Below are 17,013 nucleotides of genomic sequence, written 5' to 3'. Positions count from 1 at the left end.
TTCCTGCTGCCCCTTTCCCCCGCCCCCCGCCCCGCAGCAAGGGGGCGTGGCTTCTCCCGTTAAGGCGGGGGTTAAAGATCACTGCCAAGGCCACCCCTGGGAGCTATTGGGGGGGGGGGATAGCACGGGCTGCCAGTGCACAGCTCCTGGGACCTCCCACCACGTGCCTGGGATACCTGGGCCCATCATCCCTGCCTGGCAGCCGGCTCTGCGCACATTAGCAGCTCCCTAGATGCTTAACTGCTTGTTGAGGCTGAACTTTCTGCCTAAGGAGATTGGTGAAAGTTATTTCCATATCAATAGGCTATCAAAATAGTTCTATCCAGTGGTCATCCATAAATCAATCTTTTAAATACCTGTTGTCATTTCAAATGGTACTGGGAGTTGTCTATTCCTCACGGATATAAGAGATCTTTCTAGGAAGCAAATGCTGATCCTTTGATTCGCTGGTACGTGTTCACCCAGGGCTTTCTTGCATGATAACAATACTTCCCATCTTGTTAATTCACCCTTGCATCCTATAGGTTCTTTCCCTTGAACCTCACAATTGCTGAGAGAAAGGGGACTGATATAACAGATCCCACCCTTCTGAGCACTTGTTACGCACCAGGCACACGCTTTAGATCATTACTTCATTCAGTCCTCAGAGGTTGGCTCTACTATTATTTCCATTTACAGATGAGGAAAACCGAGGATCATAAAGGAAAGTGTCTCAGATGGCAGCGTGGGAACTGAAACCCCACATCGTCCTACTTCCAGGGCCGTCCCCAGGAAGAGGAGGATGGTGCAGGGTCTCTTTCCCAGGCCACAAGTGAGGGCTTTGCTTGTCGGGATGGAGGAGAGAGTTGGTCTCATATTTACAACCCAGATCGATGGCCGCGATGAGTTTGTTTGCTCTACACGTACACCAAATTCAACAGTAAAGCAATTCCCATGTTTTTTACCTTTCCAGGGTTTTGAAAGACTGGATGACATCCTTTGCATGCCCCCAAAGAAAATACACCTAGGAAGTAAAGGAAGAAAAGAAAGATGCATCAGTGAAAACCATCGTTATATTTGCACGCTGAGAAGCTATGAAACTTGCAGAAACAGAATGGGAAGATGTTGGGGACCTCAGTGACCTCCCATCCCAGATTCATCTCAGGTGTCAGTGCCATCCCCCAGTGGGGACCGTGCTCCGGGAGCCTGGGGTGAGAACCGAGTGAGGCTTCCAGGTTTGGGAGGAAGAGCTTCTAGGACAGGTTGAAGCTGTCAGAGGGGATGGGGCTTGGGGAGTGGCAGCCTGCCTGTCATGAGCCCTGTTATCCCGATTCTATCACCTGTGTTAGGCTTCCTCCAAGAACTATCCACCGAACAGTTCCTACGCCAGTGGCCTGACACCAAATTTTGAGTGCTTTAAATGACGAGCAGATTGAATTAGGCCGGCGCTTCATTTCCCTGTGTGCCGTGCACCACCCAGGCCGCTGGCCAAACAGCCATAAGCTGCAGCACAGGGCTGGCGCCCATGGGGGAGGCTGGTGTGGGACCTGTGCGCAAATCCTTGGGCAAGTCAGGGTACCTTTCTCCAGGTGTTTTCCCTTGCACGAAATAGGGATGATAACAGAACCTACCTTGGATTATCTTAAATAAGATTATCCATGTCAAGTACTTAGGGATGATAACAGAACCTACCTTGGATAATTTTAAATAAGATTATCCATGTCAAGTACTTAGAACAGCGCTCGGAGTGGGCGCGTTTTCAGTAAACGCTCTTCACTGTCAACTTACTCCCCATTAGCTGAACGCCTCCCACATGCCTGCTATTATTTGAGCTCCTAAAACATTTTGGGGTTTATTTCACACGAAGACACACATTGAGCACCCACCACATACCAAACACTGCTGGGCACTTTATAAATTTGTCTCATTCAATCTTCATTGTGCAATTAAGTGCTATCAAAAGAAAATCAGCACAAAAGAAAATTCACTGACACATCCTCTCTTGTCCACATTGTTCTGCCTAAGACTTACTGGCTGCTCTGAAAACACTTTTCAGGGGACGGGTCCTGAAACATCTGGCAACTTCAAATTCCGATAGCAGTGACTCCTGGTGAGACTTTCAGCCCAACAATAGGGAAGCAGTTCGTTAGAGGCTTTATCAATGATTTCCAAGTTAAACAGCTACTTCACTGATACTTTCATAAAGACTACATAGCAACACAAAAAGAGTTTATAATTTTTTAAGTGAAACTTCAGAATAGAAAATGCTGCCCCTTCTCTGTAAAAACGTCCACAAGAACGTATACACTGGAGTACAAGGAAGGAAAAGAACACAAAAACAGCAACATATGTTTCAGTTAGTGGGCTTACAGACACATTGTTATTCTATTTTCCAATTTTTTCTGTTAGATTATGTTTTTAAAATAAATATCTTTTAATGACCATGGAATCCAGCAATCCCACTTCTGGGTATATATCCAAAGGAATTGAAAGCAGGGTCTCAAAAAGATATTTGCACGCCCATGTTTATAGCAGCATTAATCACAATAGCCAAAAGGTAGAAGCGACCCAGGTGTCCATCGATGGAGGAATAAACAGAATGTGGTCCATCCATACAATGGAATATTGCTCAGCCTTAAACAGGACGGAAATCCTGGCACCTGCTACATCATGGATAAACCCTGAAGACAATACAGTCAGTGAAACAAAGCCAGTCACTAGGTACCCCTTATGTGGGGTACCTAGAGTAGTCAAATTCATAGAGACAGGAAACAGAATAGTAGGTACCAGGGGCTGGGGGAAGAGGGAATCACTAGTTAGTGTTTAACGGGGACAGAGTTTTAATTTTGCAAGATGAAAGAGTTTTAGAGATGGGTTGCACAACAGTGTGAATATATTTAACACTACTGAACTGTAGCTAAGACAGCAAATTATATATATATATATATATGCACAATTTTAAAATAAATACCATATTGCTTTAAAATAGTGTCTTTCATTCCCCAGCCATCTAGTATAGCAAAGGCATGTAGTAAGTGACCACTAGGTACAGAATGCTTGATTAATTGGCTGATAAAATGCCTTAAATTAGGAAGCTAGAGATCTGCAACCCACCAAGTAGCAGAGCAATATTTTGAAAACTCACATTTGTCCAGGTATTCCTCTGCCTAAAGCCTTCAATGGCTCCCCATTGCCCTCAGGATAAAGTTCAAGCTCCTGAGTGGCTGTCAGCCTTGGCCAAGTGCTCACTGTAAGTGCTTTATACACAGCAGCTCCTTTAATCCTCACAACAACCCCGAGAAGTAGGCCCTTTACAGATGAGACCGTGAGGCCCAGAGAGGGTAAGTAATTTGCCAGAGCTCACATTGCTGGTATGAGCTAGAGCCAGATCGTCTGACCAGAGTCCACGCTCATAAGCCCTACACCAAACCATGGCCCTGTCTGTGCCCGGTGCCCCAGCCCGCTTCCCCCCACAGACCCACATGTCTTCTTCCCAGCATGTGGGAAGACTACACATCCCCCAGGTGTCCTCTTTTTTTTTTTTTTTTAAAGATTTTATTTATTTATTTGACAGAGAGAGAGATAGCGAGAGAGGGAACACAAGCAGGGGGGGTGGGAGAGGGAGAAGCAGGCTTCCTGCCGAGCAGGGAGCCCGATGTGGGACTCGATCCCAGGACCCTGGGATCATGACCTGAGCCGAAGGCAGACGCTTAACGACTGAGCCACCCAGGTGCCCCCAAGTGTCCTCTTTTAATGTCTCTGACACACCACACCCCTCTTTCCTTGACAGCTCTGGGGCTCTTCCTGGCAAAAACCACCCCTCGCCCCAAAGCTGGCGAGAGTCCTCCCTGGGGCTCCTTCACCACTGGGAGACTTTGGTCAAAGCATGGAGCCTCCGTGTTTTCACTGTTCATGTTTATGAATTTCTCCCCATCTGACTGACAACTCCGTAGGGCTCAGAACACAGCTCTTCACCCTTGCACTCCCAGTCCTGGGAACAGTATTTGCTGGGTTCAGAGTGAAGGCAGGAAGGCAGGAAGGCAGGAAGACAGGGAGGAAGGGAGGAAGGGAGGAAGGGAGGAAGGGAGGAAGGGAGGAAGGGAGGAAGGAAGGAAGGAAGGAGAGACTGGAGGGAGGGAAGGAAGTTAGTTCCTTCTGGTCTCACTAAGGCTCTCCACATTGTCACTGGTATCACTATAAGACTCTGTCACCATGGGATTTGACTCCCCTGAAATAAATAGCCAATAAATGAATTGTTGGTGTTTCCAGGACAAAATACCATAGATTGGGTGGCTTAAAGCAACAAAAGTGTATTTGCTCACACTCCGAGAGGCCAGAAGCCCAAGATCAAGGTGTGGGCGGGGTTGGTTGTTCCTGAGGCCTCCCCCGCCGGCTTGTGCATGGCTGTCTTCCTCCAGTGTCCTCACGTGGTCTTCCTTCTCTGTCAGTCTGTGTCCTAATCCCCTCTTCTTATAAAGACACCAACTCTCTTTGATCAGGGCCTCCCATATGACCTCATTTAACCTTAATTACCTCCATAAAGACCCTATCTCCAAATACAATGCTTCAGTGACCCAGAGGAGCGACCATAATGGCACAGGGTTTCTTTTGGGGGTGACGAAAATGTTCTAAGATTGATTGTGGTGATGGTTGCACAACCCCATGAATATACCAAACCACTGACTTGTACACGTTAGAGGGGTAAATTGTATGGTATGTGAGTTACAGCTCAATAAAACTCAGTGAAATATATTCAAATTCCCCCCAAGCCTTTGCTGGTAGACTCAAGCTTGGCAAAATTTCCTGACTCTCCGTTACAAGGTCTGCCTCACAGGATTCCCACAAAGACAGCCAAGGGGACACAGAGACCCATTTTACAGTGGAGGCAGCTGAAGGACTGAGCCTCAGAGAAGGATCCAAGCCCACCTCATGCTGCCCGCCCAAGGCATCCCATTTCATACACACCCTGGGATGCACTTAACAGGAGCCAACGCAACATAAATAAACATCGTAGGGTTTACCTGCAACAGAGTATGTACTGCGTGCGTGACAGGAAAGACTCCTTCAGTGGCTGATAAACACTCAGAAAATCCAACGAAGTACCCAATTTTAAGGCATCCCAGGATGATGGTAATGGCCGCAAACAATGTGATACTACCTAAATTGGGGCCGTGGGGGGAGAACATAGAAACACACACATATAAGTGTTGATATGCACGGATGTCATTTCCAAATAAACCACATTAAACCCTCACATACACAGTCAAATGACTGACGAGGCTGCCAAGACCATTCAGGGAGGAGAGGGCAATCATTCCAACAAAGGGTGCTTGGGAGAGTAGCTATCCAATCACAGAAGGATGAAGTTTACCTTACCGTACATGACATACAGAAATTAACTCCAAATAAATCAAAGACTTGAATGTAAAACCTAACATTATAAAACTCTTAGAAGAAAACGTAGAGGAAAATTTTTACAATGTTGGACTGGGCAGTGATTTATTGGATATGACACCAAAAACGCAGGCAACCAAAATTAAGATGGATACATTGGACTACGTCAAAATGAAAAAGCTTTTGGGTATCAGAGGACACTAGCAGCCCACAGAAGGGAAGAAAATATTTGCAAACCTATATCTGATAAGGTGTTAGTAACCAGAATCTATAAACAGCTATAATTCAACAACAACCAATAAAAAAAAAAAAACAATTAAAAATGAGCAAAGGATTTGAATTGCTATTTCTCCAAGAAAGACATAAATGGCTAATTAACACATGCAAAGATGCTCAGCATCACTCACCCTCAGGGAAATGCAAATCGAAACCACAATGAGATAGCACCTCACAGCTATTAGGATGGCCGCTATCAAAAAAAAAAAAAAAGAAAGAAAGAAAGAAAAGAAAAGAAAAATAGGAGAGAGAAAGAAAGGAAAGAAGAAAAAATAAGTCACAAATGTTAGCGTTGGAGAAATGGGAACCCGTGTGCACTGCTGATGGGAATGTAAAATGGTGCAGCCACTTTGGAAAACAGAATGGCTGTTTCTCAAAAAATTAAAAGCAGTATTTCCACATGATCCAGAAATACAACTTTGGGGTATATCCCCCAAAAGATCAAAAGCAGGGACACAAAAGGCTATTTGTACATCCATGTTCATGGCAGCATTATTCACAACAGCCAAGAGATGGAAGCAACTCAAGTGTCCATTGACAGATGAAGGGATCAACAAAATGCGGTCCATCCAGACAATGGAATATTATCCAGCCTCAGGAAGGGAGGCCATTCCGACCCAGGCTACAACACAGGTGAACCTTGAGGACATTATACCTAGTGAAATAAGCCAGTCATAAAAAGACAAATATCGTATGATTCCACTTATCTGAGGTTCCTCAGAATAGTTAAATTCATAGAGACAGAAATAAGAGTGCTGGGTGCCAGGGGCTGGGGGGCGGGGAGAATGGTCAGTTGTGTAACGGGTACAGAGTTTTAGTTTTGCAGGATCAAAGACCTCCGGATATAAATTGTCCTAATGTCAACGTACTTAATGCTACTGAACAGTACCTTTACAAACAATTAAGTCAGTAAACTTTATGTTATGTATATATGTGTATATATACACAATTAATTAGATATACACAATTAATTAATAAGACAGTATTGTGTCCTGTTTATCATTGTTCCCACCCAATGAATATCCCGGGTCTGACAAATGATATACATCCAACAAAGATTGGCCAAATAAACAGAAGGCCTCTAGAAGCTTCTCCCAAAAAAAGATCAGTCTAAGAGTGTCACTGCTATGCTCAAAAATCTCAGTTCTCTAATCTGAAAATCCTGCTCTCCAGAGAATAAAGAGGAGGGGCATACGGGTATTCAGGAACTCTCTGTACTACCCTTGCAACCCTTCAGTAAATCTAAAAATTTCCGAAATATAAAGTATCTTTTTAAAACTGATAGGAAGGGGAGGTCCATAATAATGGCATGGAAAGGGCCCACTCTAGGGAAAGTGAACAAAGGAAGCATCCTTTGATGGTGTATCTGGCATGGTTTCGACCAAACAATAAAAACAAACAAAAAATATGCATATGAAAAAAAAGACTGGAAAGGAACATGCAAAATACATTAAAAAGAAACTTGTAACAAATAAAAATATTAGCAAGAGAAACACAGTGATCCTAGAGACTTGATCAACATCAAAGTTCCTAATCCTTTTCCTGGGCCAACGTTGACGGCCATTCACACGTTCTCTCCCACGAATGGGAGGAAACTGGATCGTGTGTGACATGCATTGCAGTGAGAGAGAGAGAACAGACTCATAAGACTGAGCTATAACATTACAGCTCCAGCCCAAGAAGCCTCCCGCGAAAAGTAATTCAATCGCCTGGCTCCTTTCCATTGCTCAAAGCCTTATAGAAACAACTCTAAGTCACATTTTTCTTTTCCATCCTGGAAAGCCCCAGTGAAATAAAAAACTTAGTAAGAGTGGAGATTCAATCCCAGGGCTTTGAAATGGTTTGACAAATGCACAGTTCGTTTTGGTTACAAAGGAAATAGCAAAAGGAGTTGAGGCAGCCTGGCTGGTGTGGCAAGAACCCAGGCTGTGGCTCTGGGGACCTGGGCACTGGTCCAGGCTGTGCCACGGATGTCATGTGTGAGCTCAGGCGAGTCACTTCCCTGCTCCTAGCCTCAGTTTCCCCATCTAGAAGATGAGACTGGTCCCCAGCACTAGTTCTCAAACTTGAACATGCATCAGAATCACCTGGAGGGCTTGTTAAAACACAGATGGCGGGGCTCCACCCCCAGAGTATCTGATTCCATAGGTTTGGGTGGAGCCCCCGAATTTGTATCTCTAACAAGTTCCCAGGTGGGGCTGACACTGTTGATCTGGGACCCCGCCTTGAAAACCACTGGTCTAGAACATCCCAGTCACTGACATTTCAAGAGGTATGATAAATACATCATACACTTTCTCATAGTCTTGAAGTCTTTATTTTTACAACAAATATTTCGGGGACTCCTACAATGCATGTGGCATTTTGCCGGGGGCTCACAGGGAAACAAACAAGATTGCTGGAGAAACAAAATACACATGTGTAATATTGTATAAGATTGGGGTGTGTGCAAAAATATAGAGGTGCAAGCTGGCGCAGACTTCTCATCTGCAGCATGGGAAACCAGAAGCCAGTGGAAGAGCGACTAGAGTCCACTTCAAGGGAAGGACTGCAGCTCAAGAACCCAATTTCCAGCCAAGATGCCGCCTGCTTGTCAGGGCAAAAGACGGAAAGAGATTTGAAGATAGGCAAAATATAATTCATTCAACAACTATTTGTTGAGCACCAACTATGGTCCAGCCACTGTCCCAGGCACTGGAGACATAAAAAGGGCAAATAAAATAAAGTGTCTGCCCTTGGTGAGTTTAACATTCTACTGGGGAAGACAGAGAGTAGAGGAGCGGGGAAGGTCATCCACATGACTCCTCTGACAAAGGGCTTTAGCCAAACACCAGTGAACTGGAGGAGAGTCCTCATAATTTGGGAAGATGAAAAGGAGAGGGAACAATGTTGAGCGATAAACTTATCAAAGGATTGGAGAGGATGATGGATGTATAATGGAAGGAGGGAGGGAGAGAGGATGTAAAATGGCAGGATGGATGGGAGGATGGGTGGGTGGGTGAATAGTCCAGCAGATATATAAATAAATTAATAGGAAAGAAAAACAGGATAAGAGAAATTAAATTCAAATGGATGAAGATAAACCCACTGGAGGGGCGCCTGGGTGGCTCAGTCAGTTAAACATCTGCCTTCGGCTCAGGTCATGATCTCGGGGTCCTGGGATCGAGCCCCACGTTGCACTCCCTGTTCTGCAGGGAGTCTGCTTCTCCTTCTCCCTCTGCAGTTCCCCCTGCTTGTGCTCTCTCACTCTCTCTCAAATAAATAATAAATAAAAATCTTTAATGAAAAATTAAAAAGAGAGAGAAGCAAATGAACTTCACAGATCTCATCAGTGGAGCAGAGAGTAAGTGGGGGGATCTTGGAGCGGGCAGCAATGTGCCTTGCTGGGGGAAATGTTTGGTATTTCTTTTGGGGGGCAGATAAGAATGGAGTAATATGTATCTGACGGTGAGAACGAAGAAAGGAAAGACAGTCATTAATTTAATAGAAAGACACAATCAGATGTTCAAGTGCTCCAAAAAGCAAATGTGTGCAAAAGGAAAATGAAGGGAACGATATGTAAAAGAAATCATTATAATCATCATAAAGAAAAATGGGAACAAAGTCAAGTATATAAATCCTTACAGTAAACGAGAATGATCTAAATCTCCCATTAATTAGACAACAAGGATGGGAATATTGAATTAAAAACAAAACCTAACTATATCTCTTTTGTGAATCACACTTTCCACTTAGTGGCAATGGCAGAAAATCAAGGTGTGGACAGAGAGGCAATGCAACTGAAGGGAAGGCAGGAATAGCACTATCAAAGTCAGACCATATGGAATTTAAGTGAAATGGAATAAATAGGATAAAGAATCCCTTCACCTTTATCATCACACTTGAAAAAGAAGACATAATGTATGAGGAAGATATAATAGTCCCTCGTGTGCCAAATAAAATAGTTTTTCCCTTGTATATTTACCTGCTACTTTATTTTTTTAAGATTTATTTTAGAGAGAGAGCGCGCGCACGCAAGTGTGAGTGGGGGAGAGGGAGAGAAAGAATGTCAAGTAGACTCCCCACTGAGCGCGAAACCTGATGTGGGGCTGGATCCCACAACCCTGAGATTACAACCTGAGCCGAAATCAAGAGTTCGACGCTTAAGTGACTGAGCCACCCAGGTGCCCCTTATCTGCTACTTTAAAGAGGTAAAATGGAAGATTCCAGAACTAGACAGATCTGGCAGGACAAAACATAAGTAAGGGCACAGAAGAATTAAATCACACAACCAATAAACTTGGTTTTATAATATCCCTTTGCACACCTCAAAAAAAGAGTATATAATTTTGGATATCGATGGAATATCGACAAAAATCGAGTAAACTGATTGCCTCCCTCATAGGGCTGTAGAGGAGATTAAATGAGTCACTATATGAAAAGCACCTAGAACAGTGCCTCGCACATTGGAAATCCTATAAACAGATGTTATCATCATTATCATCACATCAACCACAAAGAAAAATTTAGTGAATTAGAACCAATTAGCAAGTTCCCCAGCCACATCACTTGAAACTAATCCTATAAGGTCTGGTGTTGGCAGAGCGAGACCCCTCGTCTGTGTTAAGCACCCAAATCCCCCCTCGGAGTCTGAAATCTTGAACTGCAGGCTCTTAGAGGTAGAAGTCCCACAAAGTCAGTCTACAATCCCCCATCTCATGCAAGAATGCTTCCCAGTGCATCATGAGTAGCGGCCAATGGGTCTCCATCTGGACATGCCCAGGGCCGGGAGGCTCACTATCTCTCAAAGCACACCCTTCCATCACCAGCTACACCTTATATTAGAATGTTCTTCCTTACATTGAACTGCAGTCAGCCTCCTGGAACTGCCATTCTCTTCCCTGGAGATTCTGTCATCATTCACTCATCCATCCATCCGTCCCTCCATCCATCCATCCATCCGTCCATCCATTCCTTTGATGATTCAGTAAATATCAGCTGCCACTTTTTACATGTCAGGCACTGTGCCAGGGGCTAAGGATATATTGGGGGGCACATTCAGACAGAGGCTCTGCCTCCGAGAGCCCACAGTCTGGTTACCGACGAAGTGAACAACACAATATCCTGCCTGATTAGGGTTAAGAAGAAAATGTAGGATGCTCTGAGAACATACAACCTGGGAGCCACACCCGTCTGAAAGGATCAGGAAAGGCTTCCCTAAAGAAGTGACTCTGTTTTCTGGAAACCAAAGGATGGCCTGGAGCTCAGGGGAGTGAAGCTGCCTCATTTTCTACCCTGGTACATCCTCTCTCCTCTGGACTCAACACCCTTGTGTTCCTCCTGGGGCCCTCCTTCTACAGGTGCCCGTGTGATGCTCAAAGGGGAGCAAGGTACCCCCACATGCAGAACGACTTCCTTTCCAACGAATGCCAAACCAGCATCAGCGTTTTGGGCAGCCCCATCATCTCACTGATGCTGAAATCCTGGCATTGTGTTTATATTTTCTATTAGACAAAAAAAAAATCTCAACCCCAAAAAATATGTAAGAAAAAGCATGCAGTTAGGCAAGAGTCCCTCACAGTGACCCCAGGCTGGGTCTTGGGGATCGCTGCTCTCCTTTCCGAGGGAATTGCTTAAAAACTCCTGAATGTTGATCTCTTCCAGAACTTCACTGGCTGTCACTCTCATGCGCAGTTCATGTATTCTGTGTATTCTTTTTGCATTTTTAAATGATTTTCAAGGTTTTTTTTCCCCCCAGACTCCAAAGAAAACAAAAGATCTTCCTCTGGGGACCCCCCCCACCTATCCCCTGCACTTGCCCCTGCACTTGCCCATCATAATGCTGAATCATTTATTTCATGATAAGACATGTCTCTTACTATGCGCCAGGGGCTTCTAAGTATTTTATATGTACTAACTCACTGTGTCTCCTAACAACCCTATGTGATCGGTGGTATCATCGTCCCCATTTTACAGACCAGAAAACAGAGGCAGAAGTAGAGCTACCTGCCCGGCGTGGGGGCATGCTCTTGGCCATCATGCTCTGCTGCCCCTCGCTGTCCACATCGTCCTCAGCTGCCCCTGCATCCCTCTGTGCAGGGCCACGCCTGATCGTCCTGCCATCCCCAGAGCCCAGCCAGTCCTGGGAGCTTTGTCCAGGCTGTCAAACAAAACCGGATCAACAGTTCTGCCCAATCACCACAAAAGTTTCCATGCTGTGCACCTGGCTCTCTTCTCTGTTGCTCTCTGCTAGTTCCCAAGATCCTTCTGCTCGACGAAGAAGACAGAAAGCAAAAAGGAAGCAGACTTCTGCCTTCTCTGACACCTGTTGATACCATGCCATCTGCCCTGAAGCAAGGAGCTCAGCCCTCTTCTTTCTCACCCTGTCCAAACATTTCCAGTGATGGGGAGCTCAGCCCTCCTCCTGAAACCCAGCTTCCCGGTCTGGTAAGTGGGGGTGATGACACCCACCTCAAGAGTCGCTGTGAAGTTGAAAACATGTGATATTGAAACCTGCTGAGTGAAAGAAGCCGGTCATACAGATGACAGATCACATGATTCCCTCCAGTGGAAATGTCCGGACTGGGCAAATCCAGAGACAGTAAGTGGACTAGTGATTCCCGAGGGTCAGCGGGGAGTTAGAGTTTTAGGAGATGACAGCTAAAGGGGACGGGGTTTCTTTTTGAGATGGTAAAAGTGTTCTCCAACTGACTGAGGGGGTGGTTGCATTTATCTGTGAATATACTACAAACAATTGACTCCTGCACTTCAAATGGGTGAAACTGCAGAACATGTGGACTTTATCTCAATAAAGCTATTTTAAAAAAGAAGGAAGAATGTCTGGGACACACTGATGTGGGGCTTGCTATCCCTGTGGCAGAGACAGAAGCCCCGAGAAACAAGGAGCGTGTGGGAGACGCTATGTCTGCAGAAGAATGAGGCTGTGAAATTAAGGTGAACATGCATTCTGAGCAGGGAGAGCAAAGTGAAGCCCAGACCAATGTTCATGAGCTTGCACCTGCCGCAAAGTCAGCAGGGTGGGCTGGGATCCCCCGGGACCCACCCGACAGGTCCCTCCTCTGCCTCTCGCCAGGTGCTGCCCCCTGACAGCATCCAGGGTTCTGTGATCCTGGCATCATCCCTGGTGGTTTCTCGGGAGTTCTGGCTGCACTTCCAGACTGTGGGCCCCCTGAGTGCCCAAACTGTTGCATCTTTATGTCCTGCAGCCTTTGCCCCTTCCCTCGTCCCCCTCTGTTGCTTTCTGCCCTCTTCACACACACACACACACACACACACACGTGGACCCATCTCTTTTATCGACCTTCACTTACTCACAGATGGGGACAGCCTCTTTCCCAAACCCATCATCATGTTCCGGACCTTTATATCTACAGCCCATACAACCATCACCCCTAGGCTGGTCTTATGTAAGCAGCTCACCTCTGCCCCTTTACTTCCAGTCCCTTAAGAGACAATAAGCATAGTGCTGTGAGCAGCCCATTTCCATGGGTGGGATGCTAGACAGAGATATAATGTATCATATACATGGGTATGTCTCATTCTAAGAGAAAAGTATTCTGTAAAAATCTGATCTTATAAAAGGAGTAAATTGGGGGGTGATTATTCACAAGCATTAAAAAAAAAGAATCACTGTGACAAATAATTGTGACAATGCTTCTAACGTACGTGCATCCCGAAGTCACTCAATAAACACAGCTATTTTTCTTATTGGCGTTGTTCCCATAAGTTTGTGTTAAAAACACTTCCCTGGGCTTGAGACAGAACAGTAGTAACAACAAAATCCTACCACTGGTACGTAAGCCACTGCAGTCTTTTAAGGGACTAGAAACAGACCAGAAACAGGACCCTGGTAATTCACCAGATGAACCAGCTATGCAATGGGCTTGCATGTCACTGCACCCACTGGGCTGGCACGAGATATCCAGGATGCTGTCGCTCCTTCCAGAAAAAAAAAAAAAAAATCAATCTCTTTACTTAGCAAATAGAGGAGCTGAATTAATAATCCATCATTTCCACTAAAAATTTTAATAGGGCAATATTTTCTGTTCCAAAGGAAGTTTCCACTTTCTCATACCCAGTAGGTGGAACAGAATGTTCTCTGCTCAAAGCAATGCCTCACAGCCCATACCAAGACCCAAAAACTTTCTCTGGAAAATGTTGGTGCCCCGAATTCCACAGGCTGGCTCTTTATCAGAGCCCCAGACTTCTAAGGTTGTCACAGAAGCCAGGGCAGAGCTAAGTCAAACCTGTCTTCCCAGCTATGCTTCCAGGAAAACCTCAGCCCTGGCGGGGGCTGGGACTACAACACTGCCTTTGCCACTCCAACGTTCTTTCCTCTCGGGACAATTAGCCTCTGGCTTCTTCAATGAACTGCAGCTCATTTACAGGGATCATAGTGCTTTGCAAACTATGTTCACTTGATGGGCTCCCACCTCTTCCCTAAAAAGTGACCGGGGTTCTCATTTTACTGATGAGGGAACAGGGACTCTGAAGGTGAAGGTCCTCAAGCTGGAACATGGAGCCAAACCTTCCAGGGCCAGCACTATTTCCATTATCCACATACCTCATTTGAATGGTTATGTTATCATGATTGTTTAAACCACCACCATTTACTGAACACCTACTATATGCTCTCTCTCTATTGCCACATTCATTCCATCACTACTTGGTGTCCAATAGACATCTCAAAAGTAACATGCCCACGAGAGGAAACTTGATTCTGCATCCCCACCCCTGCTCCTCCTTCTGTCTTCCTAATCTTGGGAAATGGCACCACCATTCACCCACTGACTCAGATCCCAATGCTTGGAGTCTTCCTGGAAAGAGGGAGAGAGAGGAGGGAGAGAGAGAGGAAGAGCAGGGGAGGGAGGGGTGAAGAATGGAAGGGGGCAAGGATTGAAGGAGAAGGGAACGGGGAGGAGTGAGGGAGAAAGGAATGAATGGAGGAGGAGGGAGGAAGAAGGATGGAGGAGAAAGGAAGTGAGGGAGGGACAAAGAAGGGTTCCTTCCACTATAGGAAAGCGTAGGTCAAAAGCCTGTGTGTATAATATTTTTTAGCCTGTGTAAATCAGTATCTTCAAAACATTTCATGCCTATTTGTTTGTGTGGGTGTTTGATACGGTGCCGGATTCCCCGCCATCCATGAACCTCCCTAAAACAACCATTTTCAGAACAGGAATTTGGGCCAGCCTGGAGTTGTGTCCAGTTTTTCCAAAGGCAAGATGAACCAGACACAGTCCCTGAGCCTAAGAAGCCTAAAATCTCATCCGGATGACCAGGCTCCTATCCAACTAGTCATGATACAAGGTGGGAGTTGACAAGGAGCGAAACACTCTCCAGAGAAAGAGACATGGTAGCCAGTGGGGGTGAGGAGTAGGTCCTGCCAGGCGGGGTAGGGAAGACGGCCCGTGCCAGACCTTTGAAGGGATGTGGGTGGGCACCCAGCCTGCAGTCAGTCTCTCTCGGCTGAAACTCAGAGGGTGGGGAGATTGAGTCATGTGCCCAAGGTCATGCAAGGACAAGGAAAGCTACACTCTAAGGGACAGTTAAATTCAGACCTCAAGAGAATTCAGGTAGAGAGGTGCCATGTGTCTGGTCCACACGGAGGGAGATGGACCTCTCTGAGACAGCCGCTTCCTCCACCGCGCACTCCCGACTCCCTCTTCCCCTTGACTCCACCATGTCTGTCTCCCTTTGAAGAGGGGAAGCTCCTGGAGGAGGGGAACCTTCCATCTTGACAACGTTTCAGTCTGTGGCGAGTAGGAAGGAGTCCCCACCCTCCACCGCCATGACTTCATTGGTCCCAACTGCATGCTCTTGCGTCCTCTAAGCATCTACTCTACGGCCAAACCCCAGGTGGCTCTAGGACTAAGAGAGGAGCATCACAGAGCTCCCCTGGAGGGGGAGGGAGGGGACAAAAGTATCAACAAGAACGGTGTCTACCCCGGGGGCACGGTGCGGGGTGGAGGAGTGTGGTCAGCACCACAGAGAGCAGGGGGAATCAGAAAAGCATCACGGGTTGGGGGGCGGGGGGGAATGAGGCCTGAGCCCTGTCTTGGAAAGCAGGGCAACGGGAAGGCACTTCCAGAGGGAACAGACTATGCAAAGGCGTGGAGATAGGAAACCTTGTGATGGGAACTAAGAGCCTTTCAGACTGGAGCACAGAACGAGGGCCAAGTTGGGGACAAAACTAGAGGCCCTCTGGGGACTGATCTTAGAAGGCCAGGAAGGCCAGGATAGGGAGTGTGGCCTCCGTCGTGGGGGTCGGTGGAACCGCTGCAGGACAGGACTTGCAGCCAAGGGGAGATGCGAACAGGTTTGTGGAGCTGTAGCCCTTAGGATGGAATGTGTGCCAAGAGCCCGAGGGCAGAGAGAGCAGGCTACTGCAACAGACCAGGCTCAACAAAGGCACCGAGAGAAGGAAGGGAGGAGGGGCGAGCCGGAAACGCCGTCGGGGAGACGGAGGCTGGTGCTGCGGCGGCGGCGGCCGGGGACTCACCGCGGAGCCAGCGCGCGCCGGCGTGCGTGTCCTTGGGGCGGATGAGGCGGCGCTGCGCGGCGCTGCGGCCCACGTACCACAGCATCCAGAGCAGCTGCAGCAGCATGAGCGCCGTGAGGAAGCAGAGCAGGTCGCTCTTGCCCACCGCCGAGGCGTGCACGGCCCAGGCCAGCAGGAGCAGAAGCCCTGCCACGAACACGACCAGCCCGTACTGGCTGCTCAGCACCTCGGCCAGCTTCTGCGGGACGCTGGCGCGGACGGCGCCCCGCCGAGGGGCCGGGGACTCCGGGGACGCCGCGCACGCCGCGGACCCCGCGGCCGGGAGGCGGGGCGATGGGCAGGCCGCGGGTCCGGCCGGCACCCTGCCCGGGGCGCTCCGTGCCGCCGGCGGAGAGGCGGGCGCCCCCTGGCCCTCGGGCATCGTGGAGGGGCCCGCACCGGGTCTGGTTCCGGGAGTGGCTGCGGGCCCGGACCCCTGCCCCTCCCTTGCCCTGACGCTCTCTGCCAAGCGGGCCCCTCTCCCGATCCCGTCCGACGCCTGCCCGTCCCGCTTCTGCCCCTGTGCCCTTGGCCAAGGTGCCCACGGGTCCGCTTACCACCGACCCCCACCCCGCTGGCCCGCGCCGACCCCGGCTTCTTCCTTGCGCTCCGGCGTGCGCACTGCCCACTTCCCCGGACTCCGCAAAGCCCGGGGCAGCCCTCCCGCCCGCTCCGCGACCCACGCCGACCGCTCCCCGCCCCTGACGCCTGGGACCCGGGCCAGCCCTCCCGCGACGTCCGCGAGCCCTCCCGTCCGCTGCCCGCGCCCGCCCCCGGCTGCGCGGAAGCTTCTTGGCGACAGGTGCCTCCTGCCGGCTCCCGGGGTG

General features: G+C 48.0%; 1 protein-coding gene across 1 annotated transcript in view; it reads right to left on the bottom strand.

Annotated features, from left to right (window-relative positions):
• Positions 1-16,568, bottom strand: part of OTOP1 (otopetrin 1) — a 33,351-nt gene extending 16,783 nt beyond the window's left edge. The window contains exons 1-3 of the mRNA XM_036110524.2: positions 16,148-16,568; positions 5,001-5,137; positions 945-1,003 (exon numbers count right to left, since the gene is read on the bottom strand). Coding sequence (XP_035966417.2) covers positions 945-1,003; positions 5,001-5,137; positions 16,148-16,568 — 617 coding nt within the window. The remainder of the gene's footprint in view (positions 1-944; positions 1,004-5,000; positions 5,138-16,147) is intronic.
• Between the last annotated feature and the right edge of the window lie 445 nt (positions 16,569-17,013).

This window comes from Halichoerus grypus, chromosome 3 (genome assembly GCF_964656455.1).
Source record: "Halichoerus grypus chromosome 3, mHalGry1.hap1.1, whole genome shotgun sequence".
NCBI classification, from domain to species: Eukaryota; Metazoa; Chordata; class Mammalia; order Carnivora; family Phocidae; genus Halichoerus; species Halichoerus grypus.
Note: the sequence above shows the minus strand (reverse complement) of the source record. Positions and strands in the feature narration are given on the sequence as shown.